Source organism: Symphalangus syndactylus, chromosome 24 (genome assembly GCF_028878055.3).
Source record: "Symphalangus syndactylus isolate Jambi chromosome 24, NHGRI_mSymSyn1-v2.1_pri, whole genome shotgun sequence".
NCBI lineage: Eukaryota > Metazoa > Chordata > Mammalia > Primates > Hylobatidae > Symphalangus > Symphalangus syndactylus.
Genome location: NC_072446.2, coordinates 39,449,836 through 39,473,656, shown reverse-complemented (window position 1 = coordinate 39,473,656; position 23,821 = coordinate 39,449,836). Strand labels below are relative to the sequence as shown.

The 23,821-nt window shown below is 50.1% G+C and overlaps 1 protein-coding gene and 1 pseudogene across 1 annotated transcript; one reads left to right on the top strand and one right to left on the bottom strand.

The window, feature by feature from the left end:
• The first annotated feature begins 1,888 nt into the window (after window positions 1-1,888).
• BPIFB6 (BPI fold containing family B member 6) lies at window positions 1,889-14,631 on the top strand. The gene is made up of 15 exons (XM_055266777.1): window positions 1,889-1,985; window positions 3,265-3,364; window positions 4,468-4,572; window positions 5,041-5,190; window positions 5,359-5,422; window positions 5,890-5,950; window positions 6,723-6,814; window positions 7,837-8,011; window positions 9,177-9,232; window positions 9,615-9,788; window positions 10,513-10,580; window positions 12,552-12,597; window positions 13,398-13,461; window positions 13,874-13,950; window positions 14,599-14,631. Exons 1-15 carry the CDS (start codon window positions 1,889-1,891, stop codon window positions 14,629-14,631), a joined length of 1,362 nt encoding a protein of 453 aa, XP_055122752.1.
• Window positions 14,632-18,070: 3,439 nt separating this feature from the next.
• On the bottom strand, window positions 18,071-18,759 carry LOC129474909 (pseudouridine-5'-phosphatase-like; annotated as a pseudogene).
• Between the last annotated feature and the right edge of the window lie 5,062 nt (window positions 18,760-23,821).

Below are 23,821 nucleotides of genomic sequence, written 5' to 3'. Positions count from 1 at the left end.
TGGGCACCCAGGAGTGGGAGGGCATCTAGGAGTATGTGCCAGGCAGAGAGAGGGAGGAAGGGACTTCTGGTGGGGGAAACCATGAGCAAAGGATGGGGGTGGTTGGGGGTAGCAGGAAACACTCATCACAGGTACGGTGGATTATTTGCAGTCAGGTTCAATTTGTGATTTTTGAGGCTTGGGGCAGTCCGGGGTTGAGGGAGGCTTCCTGGTAGACGAGGTAAGGGCTGAAATTAGGACTTGAGGGTTGAGCTGGTGATAGATGGATGGAGGGAAGGCATTCTAAAATGGAGGGACAGCTTAGGACAAGCACATTCAGAAACAAAACCCTAGCATTAGCCATTTGTCCCAGAGACACCCGCATGGCCATGTTACCTGAAGCCACTTATTATTCTGAAAGGGCAAAAAAAGACCCTGCCCTGAGTGACCCTAATGCCTGGCATCAGTTCTGGCCTGGGGATGGGAGACTGGGGTGAGGCTCAGTCACCCCGTCTGTGAGATGGGGCTGGGGCTGGAGGAGACCTTCACCAAGTCCCTCCCAGCTCTGTTGCCTGGCTCAGAATTTCACAGCCCCTTTGGGGGTAATTTTCAAAGAGATTTGACATGGGGTGTGCAGGGACGTGAGCACATGTCATGACACGCACCTGTGCATTCACAGCTGTGGAGAAGCGCTACAGTGGATTATTTTAAGCCCAGATATATCTTCCATTTAGTGAATATTGACTATTGGCTTGAACGCTTCTCAATACTTAAGCTCCTTTTCATCCCTCAGGTCTCAGCCTAAATGTCTCCTCCGTAGACAGTCCGTCCCTGACCCCTTTATCCCATATCCCACCCTATTGCTTCTCGTTCCCCGCCAGACTTTAGGATTTAGGGGGAGCAGGGTTGTCTCTGCCACAGAGATAAAAGTGACAAGTCCAGTCTGCTTGGCATATAGAAGGCACTCAATAGATGTGAGCCGAATGAATGAATGAATGAGTGAATGAGTGAATGAATGCAGGCATCGGCTTGGACTGGGAAGGCAGGCCCATGGTAAGGGCCCATCTTAGTTTGTGCATTAGGGGAGCCCTCAGTGACTTAGCCCGCTGAGAGCAAGAGAGAGTCTGGTGGGAACCTCCCCTCTCTGGGTGGACACAGGCCCTGCTACCATGGGCCCTGCCTTCATTCTTTTCAGCCAAAGCTCAAAACTGAAATATACGCTTGGCCCTTGGTTGGGAGAGTTTCAGGTCTTGGTAAGTAAGAGGGAAGGATTTCTATGGGCCCAGGGTGGGGTAGGGCTTTCCTGGGAACCTGAAAAGGTCTGGGGTGGGAGGTCCTTATGCCAGGAGACCTAATGTCTGTGCCTCAGTTTCTCTATCGGTTAGGCGATGTCTCAAGAGGCCTTTCAGGGCTCAGAGTTGAGCTTTCTGAGTTCCACATGGAAGTGAGCTGAGCTGGAAGAGGTGGGAAGGGCCACTTGCTGTAGGGTCAAGGTGGGGACACCGGACTCCCCACTCCCACAATGCAGTGTGGAGCTCAAGGAAGGTCTGGAATTCTCTCTGTGGCTCCAGCATTGAGCCGCCCTTGAACCCATGAAAAACTGCAGTTGAACCTTCCTCCAATCCCATCTTGCAGGCTGGTCAGAACACATCATGCCCATGAGGAAACTGAGGCTTACAGAGGGAAACGAGCTACCTGGGGGTGGCTCGAGGCCCTGTGTTTAATCTGGGGGTTCCTCAATCCCTTGGGAGAAGGCAGTGCTCATGTTTGCTGAACTGGCTTGAGTCCAAAGGCTCTTGGACCCCAGAAACATCCAGGGGGTTCATTCTGCTCTGAGACAGGAGGTCCCCAAGGGAACCAGGGTCTGGTGGGCTGCACCCAATTCAGGCCCCTTGGCACAGGTGGCGCCATGCTGCGGATCCTGTGCCTGGCGCTCTGCAGCCTACTGACCGGCACGCGAGCTGACCCTGGGGCACTGCTGCGGTTGGGCATGGACATCATGAACCGCGGTGAGCTTGTGGGCCCGGGCGTGCGGCTGGGAGGCGGTGCTTGGGGTAGGTGGTAGGTAGTCACTGCTCTTGCTTGCACATCCTGGAGCATCCTGTGAGCTCCAAGTAAACTTATAAGCAAGTGTTATTATTATTCTCCCACTTTACAGAGGGGAGAAACCAAGGACCAGAGAAAATGGGATGATTTTCCCATGCTTCCCTGGCAAGTGAGAGGCAGAGCTGAAAATCCTGCTCCTTTGGAGTCTCTCCTTGGCCCTGATGGCAGGGGTTTTAGCCACAAGTGGGCTGTGGGAGTGACAGACAAGGGTCAAATCCCAGCAACAACCTGCTGTGTGACCTCAGGCAAGTTACTTGGCCTCTCTGTGTTGCTGTTTGCTCATCTGTAAAGGTGAAATGTAAAGAAATGTAAAATAGGGTGACCAGTCTGTCCCTAGCAGGATAGAATAAAATGTGAGATTAAAATCTCTTGAAGGAGACCTTAGTAAAATGTGTTTTCCACCTCCATCCCCCACTCCACTAGCACAAGGGAAACTGAGTCACATCCAGGTACAAAAGGCTAATGACTGTTCTACCAACTGAGTGTTTGTCCCCTCTCTGGAATTAGCTTGTGACCATAATGGAGGTGTTTCTGGGGGGGTATTACTTGGGGTTGGGCCCTCTAGGTTTGGGGAATCAGAATTTCTCTGCTTCAGGCCCAAAATCTGCATTCAAGTCCCCAGAGGAGTCCCCTAATCACCTAGGCTTGGGAGTGGCTGGTCCACAGGATAGAGTCAGTACCCTAGGGTTCAAGAGCTTCACTACCTGCAAACTTTGCCCCCCGCAAACTGCTCCCCCTGCAAACTGCTCCAGTTTCTTTGTCGTGTCTGTCCTCACCCTCCAGCCATGCTGAATCTATCCTCTTCCCCCAACTGTGCCACCTTCTCTCCCACCCACCTTTGCACTTGCTGTGCCCTCTGCCCAGACTGATACCTTTTATCCCTTTGCTTCCTGCTGAAAATTACCATTCCCCTTTCAAGGACCAACTGATCTGTCACCACCTCCTGGAAGCCTTCCCTAGCTCTTCTTTTCCTGCCTAAACCCTCGTGCAGCTCCTACAGCTTGTTACTGTCATTGCTGGTGACTCCATCTTCCCCTATTAGGCTGGGGTGCTGTGGGACTCATCTCTGGGTCTCTGCCATCGTCCAGCCCAGGGTGGGGCACAGTGACTGTGAGTGGCCTGGGATACCTGAGTGATTGGCCCAGGGATAATCTCTCCAGCTAAATGTCTCCACTCCAGAGGTCCAGAGCGCCATGGATGAGAGTCATATCCTGGAGAAGATGGCAGCTGAGGCAGGCAAGAAACAGCCAGGGATGAAACCTATCAAGGGCATCGCCAAGTGAGTGGGGGAGGGGAGCTGGAGGGTGGTGGTTAGGGCAGAGGGTGATGGGGAATGCTGTGCCCAAGATCTTAGGAGGCCAGGTAATGGAGCTGGTGACGGATGTGGGGTCTCTTCTCTGCCTTGTGCTGTCTTGCTGTGTGGCCTTGGGTGGGTCACTGCTCCTGCCTGTGCCTGGACCTCCTCAGCCATTCACTGGGGACAGTTTCTGCTTTGTAGTGAGCAGGGTCATTTTGAGGAGGAAATGAGGTTGGAAATTCAAATTTCAACTCTGCTTGCAACATGAGCTCACTGAATGTATGTGAAATTAATGAAAACATCCTCAAATGGTAGAGCTGGAAAGGCATCAACAATCATCTAATGACAGGAGGGAATTGGTTCCTCTGCCAGTGCCATATGAGATTGATCAGTAGGGGCTGCCTGAAACGATGCACTTGGGAGGGCTCTGAGGCACTATCTGCATTTGGCAGGAACTAGGACTGTGATCAACTAGCAATGTCTGCCAAGAGCTCAGGATGGGCAAGTGAGGGTATGTGTGCCACATCTTTTGTTACCCTGGATCTCAGCTGGTGATTCTCAAACAGGGGTGATTTTGCCTCCAAGAAGACATTTGGCAATGTCCAGAGACATTTTTCGTTGTCACAAGTTGCGGGGACTGGGGGAATGCTACTGGCATCTAGTGGGCTGAGGTCAGAGATGCTATTAGACATCCAATAATGCACAAATCAGCCTCATGACAAAGAATTATCCTGTCCAAAATGTGGATAGTGCCACTTTTGAGAAACCCTGATCTAAGCAAGCCTCCCATTTTGTTGATGGGGAAATTGAGGCCCACATAAGAAAATGACACAGCCCAAGGTCACACAGAGTCAGCCATGTGTCCCACCTCCCATATAATGAGTGCTTTCTGTATACAAATTGACTCATTTCCAGCCTTTTGTTTGCATTTCATAATGGCCCCATGAGGCAGGCTTACCCCCATGACATGGGATAGGGGGCTGGGGTAATCGAAAGGCCTCCCAGTAAAGTGGTGGAGAAGTGGGTGGAGGTCCTGGGTCTTGCCTGCTCAGATCTTATTGGTGTGGCTGCCTGTCCCTTCCCAGTTTGAAGGTGAAGGATGTCCAGCTGCCCGTCATCACACTGAACTTTGTACCTGGAGTGGGCATCTTCCAATGTGTGTCCACAGGCGTGACCATCACTGGCAAGAGGTGAGTGTGGCAGGGGAGGGGCAGCGGGGAGGAGAACGGCCTTCCTGTCTCATCCTTACATGCACATTTATTGAGTGCCTACTGTGTACCATCTGAGTGTTGTAATCTGGGATGATGTAGACTTGGTCCCTACCTTTGTCAGGAACCAGACCTAAGCACAATCACAGACTGAGTGACTGATCTAGGACAGATGAAGCATTGAGCAGTGGTGGGGGTCAGAAAAGGTTTTGGGGAGGCAATGACAGCAAAGCAGATTTTAAAGGATGTGTAGGGGTTCACCAAAACAAGGAGGGAGGGAGAAAAGCTGGTTGTGTGACCTGGGGCAGGTCCCATCCCCTTTTCTGTCTTGTAGGGGTGGTCTCCTACCCTTTCTCCCTCTCAGCTGCTCAGATTGTGAGCAAAGAGAAGGCAGGGAGAGTGGACACCACGGCAGAGATGCCCATGGTGCCCGTCTGCTCTGTCCTCCAGCTTCATGGGAGGGAACATGGAGATTATCGTGGCCCTGAACATCACAGCCACCAACCGGCTTCTGTGGGATGAGGAGACAGGCCTCCCCGTGTTCAAGAGTGAGGGCTGTGAGGTCATCCTGGTCAATGTGAAGACTAACCTGCCTAGCAAGTGAGGGGCTCTGTGGCTGGGGAGGAAGGCCGGTCCATATTGCTATGCCCCCCAGCATATCACTTCCTGAGCCATGGAACCTCCTTAACCATGCCCCTTCATGTCCTGTGCCTAAATTCCTGCCCTGGTGCACCTGCCCACCTATCCTCAGTGCCTGTGTCCATCTAGCATGCTCCCCAAGGTGGTCAACAAGTTCCTGGACAGCACCCTGCGCAAGGTCCTCCCTGGGCTGGTGAGTGGCCCAGAGAAAGCCTCCACCCCTTGTTGCTGGGACTGCTTAGGCCAGGGCTGGCAAATGCATTTCATGTTGGGTACTGACCCTGATTGGCTGATAGTGGCTGGGAAGGGTTCTGAGACTGTGGCTGGCTCTGTGGAAGAAAGTGCCACAATCATCTAGTGATGTCTGCCATGAACAGAGGAGGAGAAAATGACAGCGTGCATGCACAGCTTGCCAACTGTGCTTTGATGTCCAGTCCCAGGGAAAGAATCCCTGCTAATTTTTGCAGACTTTGATTTGGTCAACAGATCTGGACTCTAGTCCGGGCTCTGCCATTGACTTTCTGTGGGACTTGGGACCTCAGTTTTCTCCCCAGTCCCTGTCCCACCGGGGCTCTTGGGATGGCCCATGGAGTACCATTCAGCTGTGTGGAGGCTCTCCATGCAGGGACCCTCTCAGCCCAGTGCCTTCTCTGCTTCCAGATGTGTCCCGCCATCGATGCAGTCCTGATGTATGTGAACAGGAAGTGGACCAATCTCAGTGGTGAGTGTAGCCCTACCCACACCTTGCCCCTACCTAGGGACATCAGGATAGATGGACTTTGATGTCCCATTCCCCATCCTAGTGCCTGCTTCCAGACCAGCCTTGGGACTAGAGGAGGCTTGAGGTCATGATGTTCATCTCCCCACTGTCCCGATGGGAAGCCTGAAGTCCCCAGGGAATCTGGGTTCCTTTTCTCTCATCTCCCTATTCAATATTACATCCCGAACCCCACAAGACTCCAAAGACAGCAGCCCTTCTTTACTCATCCACAAGCCTCATGCCTATGTAGTAATGCCGATGGTGGTAATGCCTGAATCGCCTTTGCTGAGGGGATATACTGCCTCCATCAGTTTGGGGTCCCATTTTGGGTCCCAATGTGGGAGAGAGGAAACCTCAGTGACTGCAACTGAAGAAAACTCATTCATGCCCCCAGCAGTGTGGAATGGGAAAAGTCGCTTCACTCTTCTTAGCCTCGGTCTGCTTAGCTGTGAAATAGAGCTGATAATCCTGACCATGCCAGTCTGTTGCAAGGGCCAAGCGGTGATGGCCTTTGGTGAACTCTCAAGCTCTGTGCTGGCCGAGTGATGTGATTTTCCAGGCCAGGAACCATGGCCTCTACTCTACAGATGAAGTTACAGAGGCCCAGAGGTGCTAAGCAAATTGCCTTGAGTCACATGGAGGGCCAGGCGCAGGTAGCAGCTGGCTGGTGCCAGCTTCTCTGGGCTGTTCCTGGGGTTGGTGCCTCTTTGAGTGGAACCTCCTTTTCACACAGACCCCGTGCCCGTGGGCCAGATGGGCACCATCAAATATGTCCTGAGGTCCACACCAGCCACCACAGCCAGCTACATCCAACTGGACTTCAGTGTAAGCGCCTGGGGCCACCTGGGACCTGGGGTCTTAGGCTCATTGGTCTGGGTAGTGGGTGCTGCTTCTGCCAGGACAGGTGGCTGGACTAGGGCTGTGGAGGGAGGGAGGCCCCTCAAGCCCTGGAGGCCAATGTCATGTGGGTGTTTGTGGACCCTGGGCCTCTCCCTCTTTCTGTTCTAAACGCGAACCTTCAGTGCCCCAGCTGGCTTCCGGGGCTGCTGACTTCACACTCATGTTCCCCGCTAGGCTGTTTGCTTCTCCTAGTGAGTGAAGCAAATATTGTCCCCAGTGAATGGCTGAGGAGGTCCAGGCACAGGCAGGAGTAGTGACCTACCCAAGGCCACACAGCAAGACAGCACAAGGCAGGGAAGAGACCCCACATCCCTCACCAGCTCTATTACCTGGCCTCCTAAGGTCTTGGGCACAGCATTCCCCACCACTCCCACCTCACCCTCACCCAGTTGTACCCTGCCATTTTACAGATGGGAATGTTGAGACCTTGGGGGAGGGTAGGGCTGGGCTAGGATCCAGCAGTTGGTGTCAGAGATGGGCCCTCACCCAGATCTTCAGAGCTCCAGGTGAAGAGGTAAGATGCATCTTCCAGGAACGTGAAGTAAAATGCCAAGATGTTACCTCCCTGTGAAGTCTTCCTCCAGCAGGATTCTTGACATGCCTCGTGTCGATTTCTGCCTGCCTGTTTCTCTTGAGAACAAGGCAGAAATCGTGTTCTGAATAAATGAAGGCTCCAACCACTCAGAGCAACTGAGGCCACTAAAGAAGTGCTAGGAGAAAGTGCCGGTGGTTTAGTGACTGACTCCCTTATCCTCCCAGGCCTCAGTCTACCCACCTGTACACTGGGAGGGTTGGCCCACTGTAGCCCGTTGTGGTTCTATTAATAACATTTAATGATTTGCTGACTTTGGGTTTGGCTGGAGCCCCATTTGCTTGGAGTACTGAGACACTCCTGGCCACCATCCCTCTCGGCCAAAGCTGAGTGTCTCCCTCCCGCTGCCCCATAGCCTGTGGTGCAGCAGCAAAAGGGCAAAACCATCAAGCTTGCTGATGCCAGGGAGGCCCTCGCATTCCCTGAAGGTTATGCCAAAGGCTCGTCGCAGCTGCTGCTCCCAGCCACCCTCCTCTCCGCAGAGCTTGCCCTTCTGCAGAAGTCCTTTCATGTGAATGTCCAGGATACGATGGTGAGCTGTCCAGTTCCCCATTTCCATCTGCCTCTGTCCATTACAATGCAGTCCCTGCCAGTTTTTCTATCGTGAAAATTATCCTGGCCTTGTGGGCAACACTAGGACTGGAAGATCCAGGACTGATTTGAGTATCTCTCAGCAGTTCATCTCACTATCCACCATCCTCTGTCCATGTAACTACCGTCTACTCATCTGTACATCCATCTGTCCGTACAACCAACCATTTATCAACCTACATCTCTAATGTCTTGGCTATCCATCCACCTTCCTTTTATCCAAGCATCACCCACCCACCCATCTTTCTAGCTGTCATGTGTTCATGCCATAGGTTCTATCCTTCCAACTAGCATCCATCCATCCCTTCATATCATCCACATAACACCTACTACAAAGTCTGATACTGTGGAATGAATGAATGTATGCACCTGCTGTTTACTACCCAAACACCACTACATCCACCCAACTTTCTTTTATCCATCCTCCTACTCATCCACTCATTCAGCCATCCATCCATCCAACCATCCACCCACATGTCCATTCATTCCCCACTGACCTATCCATTCATCTTCCCAACCACCTGTTTACCATTCATCCATGTACCTTTCCATCCATCCTCCCGTGCATCAGTCCATTCATCCATTTTCCCATCCATTTATCATTCTACTCCACCATCTTCCCATCCACTCATCCTCCTATCCACCATTCCTTTCATTCATCCACCCACCCATCTTTCCATCCACACATCATCCATCCATGTATTCTTCCCTAGATTTCCACCTACCCATCCATCCATTCATCATCCTCCCACCCATTTACCCACTCCTCTGTTTATCCATTTCCCCATCCATCTGTCTATCCATCTCCAAATATGTCTACCCATCCCCTTTACCCCTCACATCTACCCATTCTCCCATCTATCTTCCTGCTTTTTCATCCAACAACATTTTCTTAGCATTTGACCTTGTGCTAAGAGTTATGAGCATTGAAATGTGTAAGTCATCACCTGGGCTGCCCAGAAAGCACAATATTTAGTTAAACTCAGAGTGTAAGTATTGTGATGAAGGGAGCCTCAAAGGGTACACCTTATTAAGTCAGTGGAGATGTTTGTTAGGATGGGCTAGGGAGGACTCCAGCAACCCTAACCTTGACTTTTATTTTGTTGATTGGTGAGCTGCCCCCACAAACCACCGAGACACTGGCTGGCTTCATTCCTGAAGTGAGTGCCCCACCTCCCCATCACCACTGCTCCCGGTCCTGCCCTATTGTCCTCCAGTCTGTCCTGCAGTGGGACTTGGGAGACAGCTTTTCATGCCACATATTCCTTGTCCAATGCTGAAACATCTTTTCTTCTTCATAAAGTACTTTTTGGGTCCAACATAGAAACAGCTCTACTTTTGTGCATTGTACTTTCTCTCCAATAGAGAATAGCCAAATTGTGTATTTTGTTTCTTTTATTTCCTGATAGACACATCCTGGCCTTTGCATGTTGTACTTCCTGTGTCCAACGTAGAAATCAGCTATGTCTTGAGGGACCCCTTATTTCAACTGAAGCCACCGGTCTAAGGACTGGCCCTGGTGAAGTGTTCTCGTTTCTGTAGGTGGCTGTAGCTTATCCCAAGTCAAAGCCCTTGATGACCCAGATCAAGATAAAGAAGCCTCCCAAGGTCACTATGAAGACAGGCAAGAGCCTGCCACACCTCCACGGCACCCTGGAGATGTTCGCGGCTCGGCGGCGGGGCAAGGCTCCAATGTCCCTCTTTCTCCTAGAAGTGGTGAGGGTAATCATTCCCCATTTATTCCCAACCTCTTGGATATTCAAGGCTGGAGGATGGGATTTTTAGTTGACAGCCAAGTCATGGATCAGAGGGATCAGTTAATCTTGATTATATCTGATCCTTGGCTCTGCCACTGAACCTTTGAATGGCTGGAAAGCCCAGAAAATGGAGGGTCAGTGGCTTAGTCCTTCCTTTCTCTTTCCTCCCTCAAACATTCTTCAGCAACTACAAAGGCAGTGAAGGGTGCACTGAAGGGACTATGGGTGCCTAGGGAGATCCCAAATCCAATTTGGAGAAATCACAAAGGGCTTCCAAGAGGAGGTGATAGCTGAGCTATGTTTTGAAGGTTGAACAGGAGCTTGCCAGAGAAGGGTTGGGGACAGAGAGTCTTACCAGGGAGACTGGGGACAGAGGACACCCCAGGCAGAGGTTCCAGCATGTGCAAATGCCTGGATCAATAGTATGATGTGTGCAGGGACCTACTGACGGTGCCAGGTATTTTGGGGGATGCAGCCCTGGCTCAGGACAAGGAGGGATGAGAAGCCTGGGCTGGGGCTATGGGGAGATGGCTGGGTTCAGTTCCTGAGGATGGGCAGCGAGATGATCCCCTGCTTTGCCTTGGCAATGGTGGTGGTGCTTGGAGGGTGGTGGTCTCTGGCTTTGCCAGCCCTGATTTTGGGGAACTCACTGCCTTCTCCCTGCTTCCTCCCCACCATGCCAGCACTTGAATCTGAAAGTCCAGTACTCAGTGCAAGAGAACCGGCTGCAGATGGCCACCTCTTTGGACAGGTAGGACCCTGCTGCCCTATGCTGGCATCCCTGTTACCTTCACATTTGGCCTTCTGCTCCAGTACACCCCACACTACCGGGCTGATCCACCCAGCACACCCCCAACTACCAGGCTGCTCTAGTTACTCTTCCTGATCTAGAACCTTCAGTGGCTCCCTATTGTCTGCATAATCTTTTCTCAAATCTTAGCCTGGTACTCAAGGCCCTTCTCAAGTTCTTCCACCTCTACTCTCACTCTTCCCCTAGGTCTTTTACAGTGAATCTGGTCATGGGCCCATGCCCCCCTTTCCATTAATAAGCCTTTACCCATGCCATTCCAATGTCACCTGAGAGTCAGAGTCCAGCTCAAATGCCACCTCCTCCACAAAGCCTTTCCTTATACTAATAGCAGCTAACATTTATTTATGGAGCTCTCTCTATATGTGAGGCACTGGCTGCATACATTATATTCATCACCCTATTTCATTCTTACACTTTGGGAGGAGGGTACTACAAACATCTTAGCTTAACATTCGGTCCCTATTAATTCTTGTACTTGCCTTAATAATGAATCATGTCAGGATTAATTATGTCAGGATTCCTTCAGTTGCAAGAGAGAGAATTCCAACTTTTTTTTTTTTTTTTTTTTTTTTTTTGAGGCAGAGTCTTGCTCTGTCGCCCAGGCTGGAGTGCAGTGGCGCAATCTCGGCTCACTGCAAGCTCCGCCTCCTGGGTTCACGCCATTCTCCTGCCTCAGCCTCCGAGTAGCTGGGACTACAGGCGCCCGCCACCGCGCCCGGCTAATTTTTTGTATTTTTTAGTAGAGACGGGGTTTCACCGTGGTCTCGATCTCCTGACCTCGTGATCCGCCCGCCTCGGCCTCCCAAAGTGCTGGGATTACAAGCGTGAGCCACCGCGCCCGGCCGAGAATTCCAACTTTAACTGGCTTAAGCCCCAAAGGGAATCCTTGGCTCATATAATTGAAAACTTTAGGGGTAGCTCTTTTTTATTTATTTATTTTTTTTTTTGAGACGGAGTCTCGCTCTGTTGCCCAGGCTGAAGTGCAGTGGTGCAATCTCAGCTCACTGCAAGCTCCGCCTCCCGGGTTCATGCCATTCTCCTGCCTCAACCTCCAGAGTAGCTGAGACTACAGGCGTCCACCACCATGCCTGGCTAATTTTTTGTATTTTTAGTAGAGATGGAGTTTCACCCTGTTAGCCAGGATGGTCTCGATTTTCTGACCTCATGATCCGCCCACGTCGGCCTCCCAAAGTGCTGGGATTACAGGTGTGAGCCACCGTGCCTGGCCTAACTTTAGGGGTAGTTCTGCCTTCAGGTGTGGTTGGATCCAGGCACACAAATGAACTCCTCGAGAATCTATCTCCCTCTTCCTCTTGACTTTGCTACCCACTTTGTTGACTAAATTCTCAGGCAGCTTCTGGGTCATAGACTCACCTGAGGGACTTTGGGTTCAGCCCATCTGAATGACTTGGAATCAGAGTTGGAAAATGGAGGATGTGTTACTGGAATAGAGAATAGATGAGCAGAGCCACCAGATGGCCATCACATGGCCTGTTCTGGTGGCAACATATGTTAGTGCCTCCTGGAGGCTGTGCAGAGGAGGGGGCCGTGGGAAGGGCTCCTGTTCTGTGTCCTGCAAGGATCTGAGACTGCCCAGTTGGGCTGTAAACCTCTGCATAGCTGGCCTTGGGCAGGAGCAATAGACAGGAATGGGGGTCCCAGAGGGAAGAGTCAGGACCAGTCTAGTGATATGAGCTTTGAGAAATCATGTGCTGTAACGAAAGGTGGTGAGTGTCCCATCATAGGTAGCAGGCAAGCAGACTCAGGAACACCTGCTCTGAAGACTGTGGAGGGGACTCCTGCATCAGGGAGGTGTTGGGGTGCTTGGGACCCCCTTCTCCAGGGCCAGGGCCACTGGTTCTGACCGTTCTTTCCCCTCCCCACCTGGCTTGCTTCCCCACTCCCCCACAGATTACTGAGCTTGTCCCAGAAGTCCTCATCGATTGGCAACTTCAATGTAAGTGTCCCAAGTGCTCTTGCCTGGTCCGGCATGAGGAAAAGACTGGGCCTATTCTCCTTCGGAACTGCAGGGCCGAGGCCCTGAAATGGAGGCAGATGAACAGAGCAAGGCCACTGTGAGGCGTGGCGCACCTGACTTGCCGTATGAGCTTAGGAAACTCCCTTATCCTCTCTGAATCCCTGTTTTCCTTTTCTGGATAGAATCTGGACATCTCCCTGGATTGGTTTTAAAAACATTGTCATGAACAGTGGCAGCCTGGGTTGACCTTGGTTGGCCAAACTGTTATTTTCATTAGTTTCTGTAGCCTCAGGGCCCAACACAGAACCTGACCCCAGAAGGTGCCAACACCACCACCACTTACTCTGCGATCATGTGCTTTACCCAAACTCTTTTAATCCTCATGGAAACCCTGGGAGCAGGTGCGATTATAGTTCACTTTCAAAGATGGGGAAACTCAGCTATAGAGCAGTGGTAAGTGAGTGACTCAGCAAACTACTGAGTTTCTGTAGGATCAGAAGTGGGGTCCACAGAGCCACCTCTTGTCTCATGAGTTTTCCTCTTCCTGCACCATGGCCCAAAGCCCCACATGTCATAGGTACTAGGCAGAGATGAAGGACACGGGTCTACAGTCCAAATAGAGCCAAGGCCAGGCCCAGTTTTGATGCCAGCTGGACAAACCATTTGATGCCCAATATTCACTTCTGTGGTCCCCAGGCCTAGCCAGAGAGGGCTGAAAAGATCTGTTGAATGGTATTGGACTGAATGGAATGCGGATGTTTTCTCTTTCTTCTCTCCAGGAGAAGGAATTAACTGGCTTCATCACCAGCTATCTCGAAGAAGCCTACATCCCAGTTGTCAATGGTGAGGGCTCCAAAAGGCTTTGGACTATGGTGCCAAGAAGCACTTTAAGCAATAAGGGATGCCACCTGGGTGATCTCAAAGCCCTATCACTGGGCCCAGGTGGGGGAAGATAAAAGGGAGTGGAAGATAATTGCTGTATCTTTGAAGTGAATATAGTCTTAATGTCACCTGTCTGAAGACAAATGCCTCTCCCACAATTTGGGCTCTGACACTTGACCCCATATCATAACCCCACATCTTGACCTGGGATGTAAATACATCGCAAATCAGGCTTATTAGCTCTTTGCTGGTACAGCTGGCAGGCATCATGAATCAATCACTGCACTATTTCCCATTATCCCTACCCCAGTCTGCCACTCCTTAATCAACTGCACAGCAGTCAGGCTGATATGACTCTTACTCTATTTCTCAGATGTGCTCCAAGTGGGGCTCCCACTCCCGGACTTTCTGGCCATGAATTACAGCCTGGCTGAGCTGGACATAGTGGAGGTGAGAGGAGGGGCTGGGGGAGGTCATGCCAATCAACACTGTCAGCCAATGAGTGATGAGCAAGAGCCTACCTCTCTCAAACTGGAAGGGGTAGAGCCTGGGAGGGCAGGTGGCCATCAGTATAATCCTGCCCCTCAGAACCTAGAACCCTCCTTGACCAGGGATTCCATAGAAGGATACTTAGACTCTGCTACTCTCTTGTTCCACCGTCTTGGGCCAATTACTTCACCTCTGTCTGTGTCTCCTTTTTCCGGTGCATAAAATGGAGATGATAATACAGATATTGTCGTCATAGAGCTGTTATTATGCTTCACTAAGATCATTTACCTAAAGGCACATAGTAAGTGCTCAATAAATATTAGCTTTGTATTGCATGCCAGCCTTTGAGCTTGGAGTGGTAAATGTACATTTTTCTTATCTGATCTCTCTACTCTGGGAGGTGGGGGTGCTTGTCCTCACTTAGCAGTTGAGAAAATTGAAGGTAAGAGAGGTGAAGGGACCTCTCCAGGGTCACAAGGCAAGTCTACTTCAACCTTTGCTTAAACACCACACTGGTTTCCATTTCCTGACAAGGGGCCCAGTTCCATTCCATCCCTGGGCCTAGGTGGTCCCTGGTCATTGCTCTCCTACCCCTTTGCCTTTTGCCAGAATGCCCTGATGCTGGACTTGAAGCTGGGCTGACCATGGCAGAACTCCCTTGCCAGCTGCCTGCTTACCACCAACCGCCTCCACCCCATGGAGGACACCCCCTGATTGGAGCCAAGTGGGCCTGGCCCCCTACCACTGGTGGCTGCCTCCTTTGACAAGGAGTGAATGGGTCAGGCCCAGGCTGGAGCCTTGCCAATAAACAGGAGAAAGGCTCTTACAAATATCTGATGCTTTGGTCTCTTTATTTTTTTTAAGTGACAAATCTGTGTGTGGCGATTCTTTCCTTTTGGTGGGTTTTGGGGTCTAAGACCAGCTTGGAATCTGGAGGGCAGCTGGTCACAGCTTGGGGGAGTTCTTGGGCACATATTGAGTACCTGCTCAATGCCATGCCCAGGGCTTTACTTGTACCATCTCATTTAATCTACACAATAACTTTATGGGTGGAGGGCAAGTGTTATCCCCACCTTACAGATGGGGAAATTGAGGCACAGGGAGGCCAGCTCCCTTGTCCAAGGTCATACAGTTTAGCAAGTGGCAAAGCTCTTCCCACCTTAGCTATGTGCAAAATCTTGGCAACTTGAGGATGGCTGTATTCACTTGGAACCTGTTACCCCAGGAGCCTTCCCTGTGTCACCTTCTTTAATCCTCACAGCAGTTGACAGGGGTGAGAAAGGTCCCCATTTCACTGATGAGATTGAGACTCAGAGAGGTGGAATGACTGGCTTAAGCCACCTGGCAAGTCAGGAGGCAGAGCTGGGATTGGAATTTGGGCTGTGAAGCCAGCTTGCCTGGGTTCAAATCCTTCCTCTGCCTCCTCTTTGCTGTGTGTCCTGGGCAAGTCACATCACCAATCTGAGCCTTAGTTTCCTCACCTGTAAAATGAGAATGATGGCAGTACCAACCTCTGTTGCGGGAAGTCAGGGAACCCAAAAGGAGGGGACCAGCTGAAGCCATGGCAGAAGAACATAAATTCTGAAGATTTCATGGACATTTGTTAGTTCCCCAAATTAATACTTTTATAATTTCTCATGCCTGTCTTTACTGCAATCTCTGAACATAAGTTGTGAAGATTTCATGGACATTTATCACTTCCCCAATCAATACTCTTATAATTTCCTATGCCTGTCTTTACTTTAATCTCTTAATCCTGTCATCTTCGTAAGCTGAGGATGTATGTCACCTCAGGACCCAGTGATGATTGTGTTATCTGCACAAGTTGTTTGTAAAGCATGTGTATTTGAACAATATGAAATCTGGGAACCCTGAAAAGAACAGGATAACAGTGATTTTCAGGGGACAAGGGAGATAATCATAAAGTCTGACTGCCTGCTGGGCCAGGCAGAACAGAGTCATATTTCTCTTCTTTCAGAAAGCGAATAGGAGAAATATCGCTGAGTTCTTTTCTCGGCAAGGAATAACCCTGGAAAAACGAATGCATTCCCAGAGGGAGGTCTCTAAAATGGCCGCTCTGGGAGTGTCTGTCTTATGCAGTTGTAGATAAGGGACAAAATACGCCCTGGTCTCCTGCAGCGCCCCCAGGCTTGTTAGGATTGGGAAATTCCAGCCTGGAGAAATTCTATTCAGACCGATTGTCTGCTCTTAAACCCTGTTTCCTGTTAAGATGTTTATCAATGACAATGTGTGCCCAGTGGAACATGGAACCTCATTAGTAATTCTAATTTTGCCCTGGCCTTGTGATCTTGCTCTGCCCCCATTTGTCTTGTGATATTTTATTGCCATTGAAGCATGTGATCTCTGTGACCCAACAACCTATTCATACACTCCCTCCCCTTTGAAAATTGCTAATAAAAACTTGCTGGTTTTGCAGCTTGGGGACATCACGGAAGCTGCCGACATGTGATGTCACCCCCGGAGACCCAGCTGTAAAATTTCTTTCTTTTGTACTCTTTCTCTTTTACTTAGGGAAAATAGAAAAGAACCTACGTTGAAATATTGGGGGCTGGTTCCCCCGATAAACCTCAGTACCAACCTCAGCAGAGTCGTTGTGAGGATCACATAAGTGAAATCTTAAAAGGTGCTTAGTACAGTGCCTGGCACAGAGTAAGTGCTCAACAAATGTTAGCTGCAGGTGGGTTTTTGAGTCAGAGAGATGTGTACAAGTGTTTTTGTGTTGGTGTGTGGGCAGGTAACTACGTGGCCCTGAACCAGTTCACTGTATAAACAGCCTGTGGATGAGTGACCTGGTGGGAGGGTCTGTGCAGAGGCAGGGCCAAGAGTGGAGGTTTTTGTGTGAAAGGCCCCTGGTGTCCATCCGTGTCTGTGTGTGTCTGTGTTCCCATGTTCACTTGCACATAGTCTGTGCCAAGGGTGTTTCTGTGTCTTTCATTCATGTGAGGATCAGCTCCCTGACATTTGCCATATCTCTCCCCGGTGCCTCTCCTGGGATTCACACTGATGCTATTCTTTAAACTGACTCATTTTTTACATAAATTATGTTTACATGTAATCAAGTTAAAATACATCTTAAATGTATTCTTTTTTAAAAAAATTCTGTCAAAAGATTAAACTAAATCAATTTGTGAAGGAAACAGTAAGATGTTGCATCTGGCTTGAAAGAGAATTCAAAGTGCAGACACATACACAAGCCATCAGGGATGTGGAAACGAATTTGCCAGAGGCTTGTTCTGCCCTTCACATGCATTCCTATGGTTCATCTATAGCTTCCAGAGTTGAAGAGTAGCTGAAAAATACACTATTGATGATATGGCTCAGAGTGAGGCAATGAGCAAAGATCCAGAGATATTTTGAGGTAACAAAATAATTTTAATGCTAGTTAATAAGGAAAATTATTTCTTAGTGCTCATCAAAAACATGGCTTTCCCACTCAGGTTTATTTGTAAATCAGATAGAACTACCATCTCACTTTATCAGTTCTATCCAATGTTAACATTAACACCAAGAAGAGGAAGCGGTATATGACAGAAATATATGTGTATGTGTGTATATATATACACACATACACACATAAAGTGTATACATATATGGATAGTTTACATTTCCCAGGCAGTGTTCAGAAAAACTAAAATAAAAAAGAAACAAACACAAATATAATTTTATTTTGTCTTAGGACAAATATAATTATTTTGTCTTAGGAAAATCATATATTTTACATATATATATGCATACATATATATAATGCCTACATGCATATTAATATATATGTATGCATGTACATTCACTTTATCATATGCTACATCCGTTTGATTTTTTAGATGGTAATTCAAGTTTGATCTTTGTTCTGGGCTACTGTGTTTTCTCTCAACTGTCAAGTTACGTCTTATCAATACTTTAGAGAGTGGGTCAAGGCAACACGGATGAAAAGGCAGACTTCAGGAGGCTAAAATCACTAGTGATGTAGGGGGCAATGTGGGAGTTATTGACTTCCTCTCTCTTTCCCCCAGTAGTGTTGACCATGAGAGTGGCCTGGGAGGACCACCATGTAGACTCCCTCTCACTCATAGTGGGGCAAACCAAACAGCTGGGGCTGGAAGTCCTGCAGGGAACTCAGCACCAGGGTGGCCTTTCTGGTCAGGTCTTGGCTCAAGTTTCCATCTGGAACCATGACCACCTGCATCCTGGCAGCCAGGGCTGCCTCCATCCCGTTGGGTGCATCTTCAAAGACAAGGCACTCCTCCACGGGAGGAGGCGGAGAGAACCTCCTGGCACAAGTCAGGAATATGGCAGGGTCGGGTTTGCCACTCTTCACTTCGGGTCGTCTCCCAGCACGATGTGATGGAACAGGCTGAAGAGTTCTTGTGCCTGCTTATCTTCACCTCGAAGGATGCGGACTGTGAGCTGGTGGCCACGGCAAAGGGGATGTTGTGTTTCCAAAGGTGGAGGATGAGTTTCTCAGCCCCCTGGCATGAGCACTGCGGAGGGGAACACATCCCTCGGCCTGACTTGGCTTTCTTCCAACAGCTCTTCCTTGGACACCACCAGGGGCTGCAGGACCTCCATGACCACCTGCGCCACCTCCAATGCCTTCTTACCCATGGCCAGGGACTTCACATCCCTGGTGTATTCCTTTTCATAGTGATCACATATGTCTTGAAACACCACTGAACAGAGCCTTTCAGTGTCCAGAAGCAGGCCATCCACGTCGAAGAGGAGGTGGGTGGTGGGCCGCAGGGGTACAGACATGATGCCTCTGCCTTGGGCTGCATTGGGGCAACCAGGAGGTGCGCGTGCACCCGCCAGCCCTGCACACGCACTGTGGGTTCCCGCAAAGGACTTCTAAGTGGAGCCCACAAATTAGTGTCACTTGCTTAATGTCTTTTTTAAAAATCTAGACTGGGTGCAATGGCTCACACCTGTAATCCCAGCACTTTGGGAGGCCAAGGGGGGGCAGATCATGAGGAGATGGAGACCATCCTGGCCAACATGGTGAAACTCCGTCTCTACTAAAAATACAAAAATTGGTTGGGTGTGGTGGTGCACACCTGTAGTCTCAGCTACTCTGGAGGCTGAGGCAGGAGAATTGCTTGAACCCGGGAGGTGGAGGCTGCAGTGAACTGAGATCACACCACTACTCCAGCCTGGGTGACAGAGCGAGACTCCATCAAAAAAAAAAAAAAACTTTAACTATGCGGAGAAAAAGGTAATCAGGGCCTCCTATGATCAGCTGGTGCCCCAGCCCTGGAAATTATGGGAGTGGTGGCTATGTGTGTCCATGTGTCTGTTGGCGTGTGTGTGTGTGTGTGTGTGTGTGTGTGTGTGTGTCAGAATGTCTGTCTCCCCGGGGTGAGGCTCTGGATGTGGGAGATCAGGGGCATCTTTGTGAGTGGGTCTGTGTCTGGGCACACGCATGTGTCTGTGGGTGGTGTGGTGTAGCCAGAGGCCTGATCAGGCCAGTGCTCCCCTAGCCATGGGGCCCTGGCAGGTAAACCCTGTCCCAGCCTGGCCCAGGCCCATGCCACAGAGGAGGGAGGGCTCCTCTTGCCCCTTCCCAGATGCCAGGGCCGTTCCCTTGTCCTTCACCATGAGCTCTAATCCCGTCACTCATCGTCTCCCCAGCTCTGGGACAATGGCAGCCTTGAGGGAGGCCTGGCAGGTTCAGATGCTGGGGTAATCCATGGGCTGCTGATGCCTGGCCCTGAGCATGCCAAAGATGCCCCTCTGCCCCCAACCCCCCTTTAGATGTTCCCACAGCACACTTATGGCTACCTAAAGCCTTGCTGCCACCCTCTCCAGGCTTAGTGTGCTGATGGGGAAACCAAGGCACAAGCTGTTAGGGTTTGAAGGCCTGGCTTCTTGCCAGGCCTTGGGTACTGTGTGGCCTTGAATAAGCCACAGCTCCTCTCTTAACCTCAGTTTACTCATCTTTACAGTAAGGAAGGGGTTGTATGCTCTGACCTCTAATGTGATGTCAACAGTCTTTGAGTGGTCAGTTCCTCCAGATTCACCCTGAGCAGAAAATGGGGGCTGGACTGGCAAGGGAGCCCTACTCCATGACCCCACTCCCTGGGGAGGCAGTGATAGGAGGTCTGCTGGGCACTGCTCACCTCCCAGACTCCTCCAATCCCAGATAAGAAAGTAGAGGCCCAGAAAGATGAAGTGACCTGCCCAAGGGCACATGGCACACGTGGAGCTGGACTTGAACCCTATCTTCCTGAGTCCAAGTCTCTTCCTCGCTCCTTCACACCACACTCAGCAGTGGAATGCAGTGTACTTCTTTCAAGAAAGTGAGGCTCAAGGCTACAGAGTCAGAAAAGAGCAGAGTGAGGTCTTCAATTCTGGGCCCATGGCTATTGACCCACCAGCACCTGCCAGACAGCCTCACCCTGGGAAAATGGAGACCACACAATGTTCCCCACACCTGTGTTCATGCCAGTACCCACCTACCTTGCTTTCTCCCTTCTCAGCCCACTCTCAGCTCGAGTAGCATGGGGAGGCCTCCCAGGGATCTCACCACCATCTGCACCCTTGGCCCCCCTCCCTTGATGCCTTAAAGTTCATTTCTAGGATAGCTGTCCTCATGGCCATACCAATTAGGTGAGGGGGGCCACCTTTAATATGAGCCCATTTTGCAGATAGGAGAACTGTGGCTTTGTGAGTTAAGTCACTCAATTGTGAGTGACAGAGCCAGAATTTGGACCCAGAAATTTTGGCTCCAGAGCCTTTACTCTAGCAACTAATGCCTAGGGGTATTTCTCCTCATCAAGTCCCTCCCCTGCTCTAATCCCTTCCTTGGCTCCCCATCACCCTCACCAGGGATCTCAAAAGGGCTGCATATCATATTGCCTTGGGGACTTGTTAAACGTCTCCCTAGGTGTTTGTCAGTGGAATCAGGGTTGCCAAAGGTGAGGCCAAGAGATATCTATTTTAATGAATCCCTTCCCGTGGGCAGGCCCAATCCCTGACCTGGCTTTGGTGCATGAGGGGATATGGGGATGCCTGGGGAGCTTACGGATGTGTCAGAGTCCCCTGTGGGGTGGGGATCGGGAAGGAGGAGGAGAGACGAGGCAGGCCAGAAACAACTAGGTAGCATTTTCCTCTCTTCCAAGAGGCTAGGCTGGGCAGTGGTTAAGACAGTGAGTGTTAGACGGTCTGGCTGGACTCCTGTGTGACATCCAGCAAGCTGCTTACCCTTGCTGAGACTTGGCTTCTTGAGTGTAAGAGGAGGAAATAATAACAGCACTGATCTCACTGGGTCTTTGTGGTGACTAGATGTGCTCACATACAGCAGGTGCCTTGTACACGGTATGTGCTCAGTAAATGCTTGTGTTAGTTTTCTTTCCTCTTCCTTCAAACAAATGCCTTAAAAACACTGGGGATACCCAGCACAGATGAGGCTGTGGAGTAGCAGCAGTGACCACGTGCAACGGCATAATGCTTGGGGGAACCATAGCCATAGAGAGTATGGCTAAACATGCACACGCATGCTGTGCTCCAGCAATTCTGCTCCTTGTTATTTACCCAACAGAAATGAAGAATAAAAACATAGGCCCAAGCTGGGTGGTGGCTCATGCCTGTATTCCCAGCACTTTGGGAGGCTGAGGTGGGAGGATCACTTGAGCTCATGAGTTCGAGACCAGCCTGGCCAACATAGTGAAATTCCATCTCTATGAAAAATACAAAAATTAGCCAGCTGTGGCGGTGCATGCCTGTAATCCCAGCTACTCAGAAGGCTCAGTCAGGACAATTGCTTGAGCCCAGGAGGTGGAGGTTGCAGTGAGCTGAGATCACACCACTGCACTCCAGCCTGGGTGACAGAGCAAGACTCTGTCTCAAAGAAAAAAAAAATGTCCACAAACAAGACTGTTCATAGCAGCTTCATTCATAATAGCCAACACCTGGAAAGCCCAGGCACCTCTGGACAGGAAAATGGACAAACAAACTGTGGGGATTCACACAATCAAGTAGTACACAGCAAAGAAGACCGAGTCACTGCCTCACACAATGGGAGCGAGGAAGCCACGCACATAAAGCACACTGCAGTTGCACTTGGCGACCCCCAGGAACACACTGGACTCAGCACTGAGTTAGCAGTCAGGACAGTGGTCACCCCCAGGCGGGCAGTGACTTGGAGGGGACACAAAGAGGGCTTTGAGAGGGCTCCATTTGTAAAAATTCATCACACTGTATACTTGTGATCTGTGCCCCTTTTTGTGTACATGGTTTAGATTTTAGTAAAAAGTTTATCTTTTAAAAAAGTGTGGTGTGGTTGAGTAACCTGGTCCAGGGCCCAAAGTCATCAGAATGAACATTGTAGGGTGAGGGCTTTAGAGGTGATTGAGGTAAACAAGGCAAATGCCATCCTTCTTCCCCATCTTAGCAGGCAGAGGTTCAGGGCCCCACTCAGGAGACAGACCCACAGACTCACAGAGCCACAGACACAGTGACAGCTTGGCATGTCACAGATTCTGAGAGAGGAAATCTCTGGGGACTGTGGGAGCTCAGAGGTGATACCTCATGCAGCTTGGGGCTCATGAAGGCTTCCTGGAGGAAGAGATGCCTGAGCTGGTGCCTTCAGAGGAACTGCCAATGAAAGCCAAAGTCTGTGAATCCACACAGTAGCTTCCAGGGCTTCATCACACATTGTTGGCCGCCTATCTCTCACTCCCCTCCAATCACATGGCCCCCCTGCTGTTCCTAGAACACCACCCTAGGCCTTTGTGTGGGGGTCCCTCTGGTCAGCAGGCTCTTCCCAGACAGCCATCTGACTCCTTCCCTCTTCTCCTTCCGGTCAAAAGTCACCCCTGCTCCAATATGAGGCCTTCCCTGACCACTCTATTGAAAATGGCACCCACTCCCCACACTCCCGAGCCCCTTCCCTGCTTTATTTTCGTCGTTAGCTTCCAGCTTACTGTATTTGTTTTGAGATGGAGTTTCACTCTGTCGCCCAGGCTGGAGTGCAGTGAGGCAATCTCGGCTCATTGCAACCTTCGCCTCCCAGGTTCAAGTGATTTTCCTGCCTCAGCTTCCCAAGTAGCTGGGATTACAAGTGTGCGCCACCAAGCCTGGCTAATTTGTGTGTGTGTGTGTGTGTGTGTGTGTGTGTGTGTGTGTATATATGTATATTATTTATTTATTTTGAGACAGAGTCCCTCACTGTCACCCAGGCTGGAGTGTGATCTTGGCTCACTGCAAGCTCCGCCTCCCGGGTTCACGCCATTCTCCTCTCTCAGCCTCCCAAATAGCTGGGACTACAGGCACCTGCCACCACGCCCAGCTAATTTTTGTATTTTTAGTAGAGACAGAGTTTCACTATGTTGGTCAGGCTGGTCTTGAACTCCTGACCTCGTGATCTGCCTGCCTCGGCCTCCCAAAGTGCTGGGATTACAGGCGTGAGCCACCACGCCCAGCCCCGACTTACTGTGTTATGTGCTTATTTGTCCCTTTCAGAGCTGTGCTGTCCAATATGACAGCCAATAGCCACACATGGCGATTGCCTGAAATGTGACAAATCCAAATCTTGGTGTGCTGTAAGTGGATTTTGAAAACTTAGTATGAGAAAAAAAAAAAGTAAAGTACCCCATTCATAGTTTTCTGTTGGTTATATGTTAAATGAGAATATTTTGGATTTGGTGGGGGTAAATAAACTAGACTATTATAATTAATTTCACCTGTTTCTTTTTACCTTTCAAAAAATGTGGCTACTAGAAAGTTTTAAATTGCATTGCATTTCCACTAGTCGGCTCCTTCAGGGCAGGGGAGTTTGTCTCTTTTATTTACAGCGATTTCCCCAGCATCTAGCAGACAG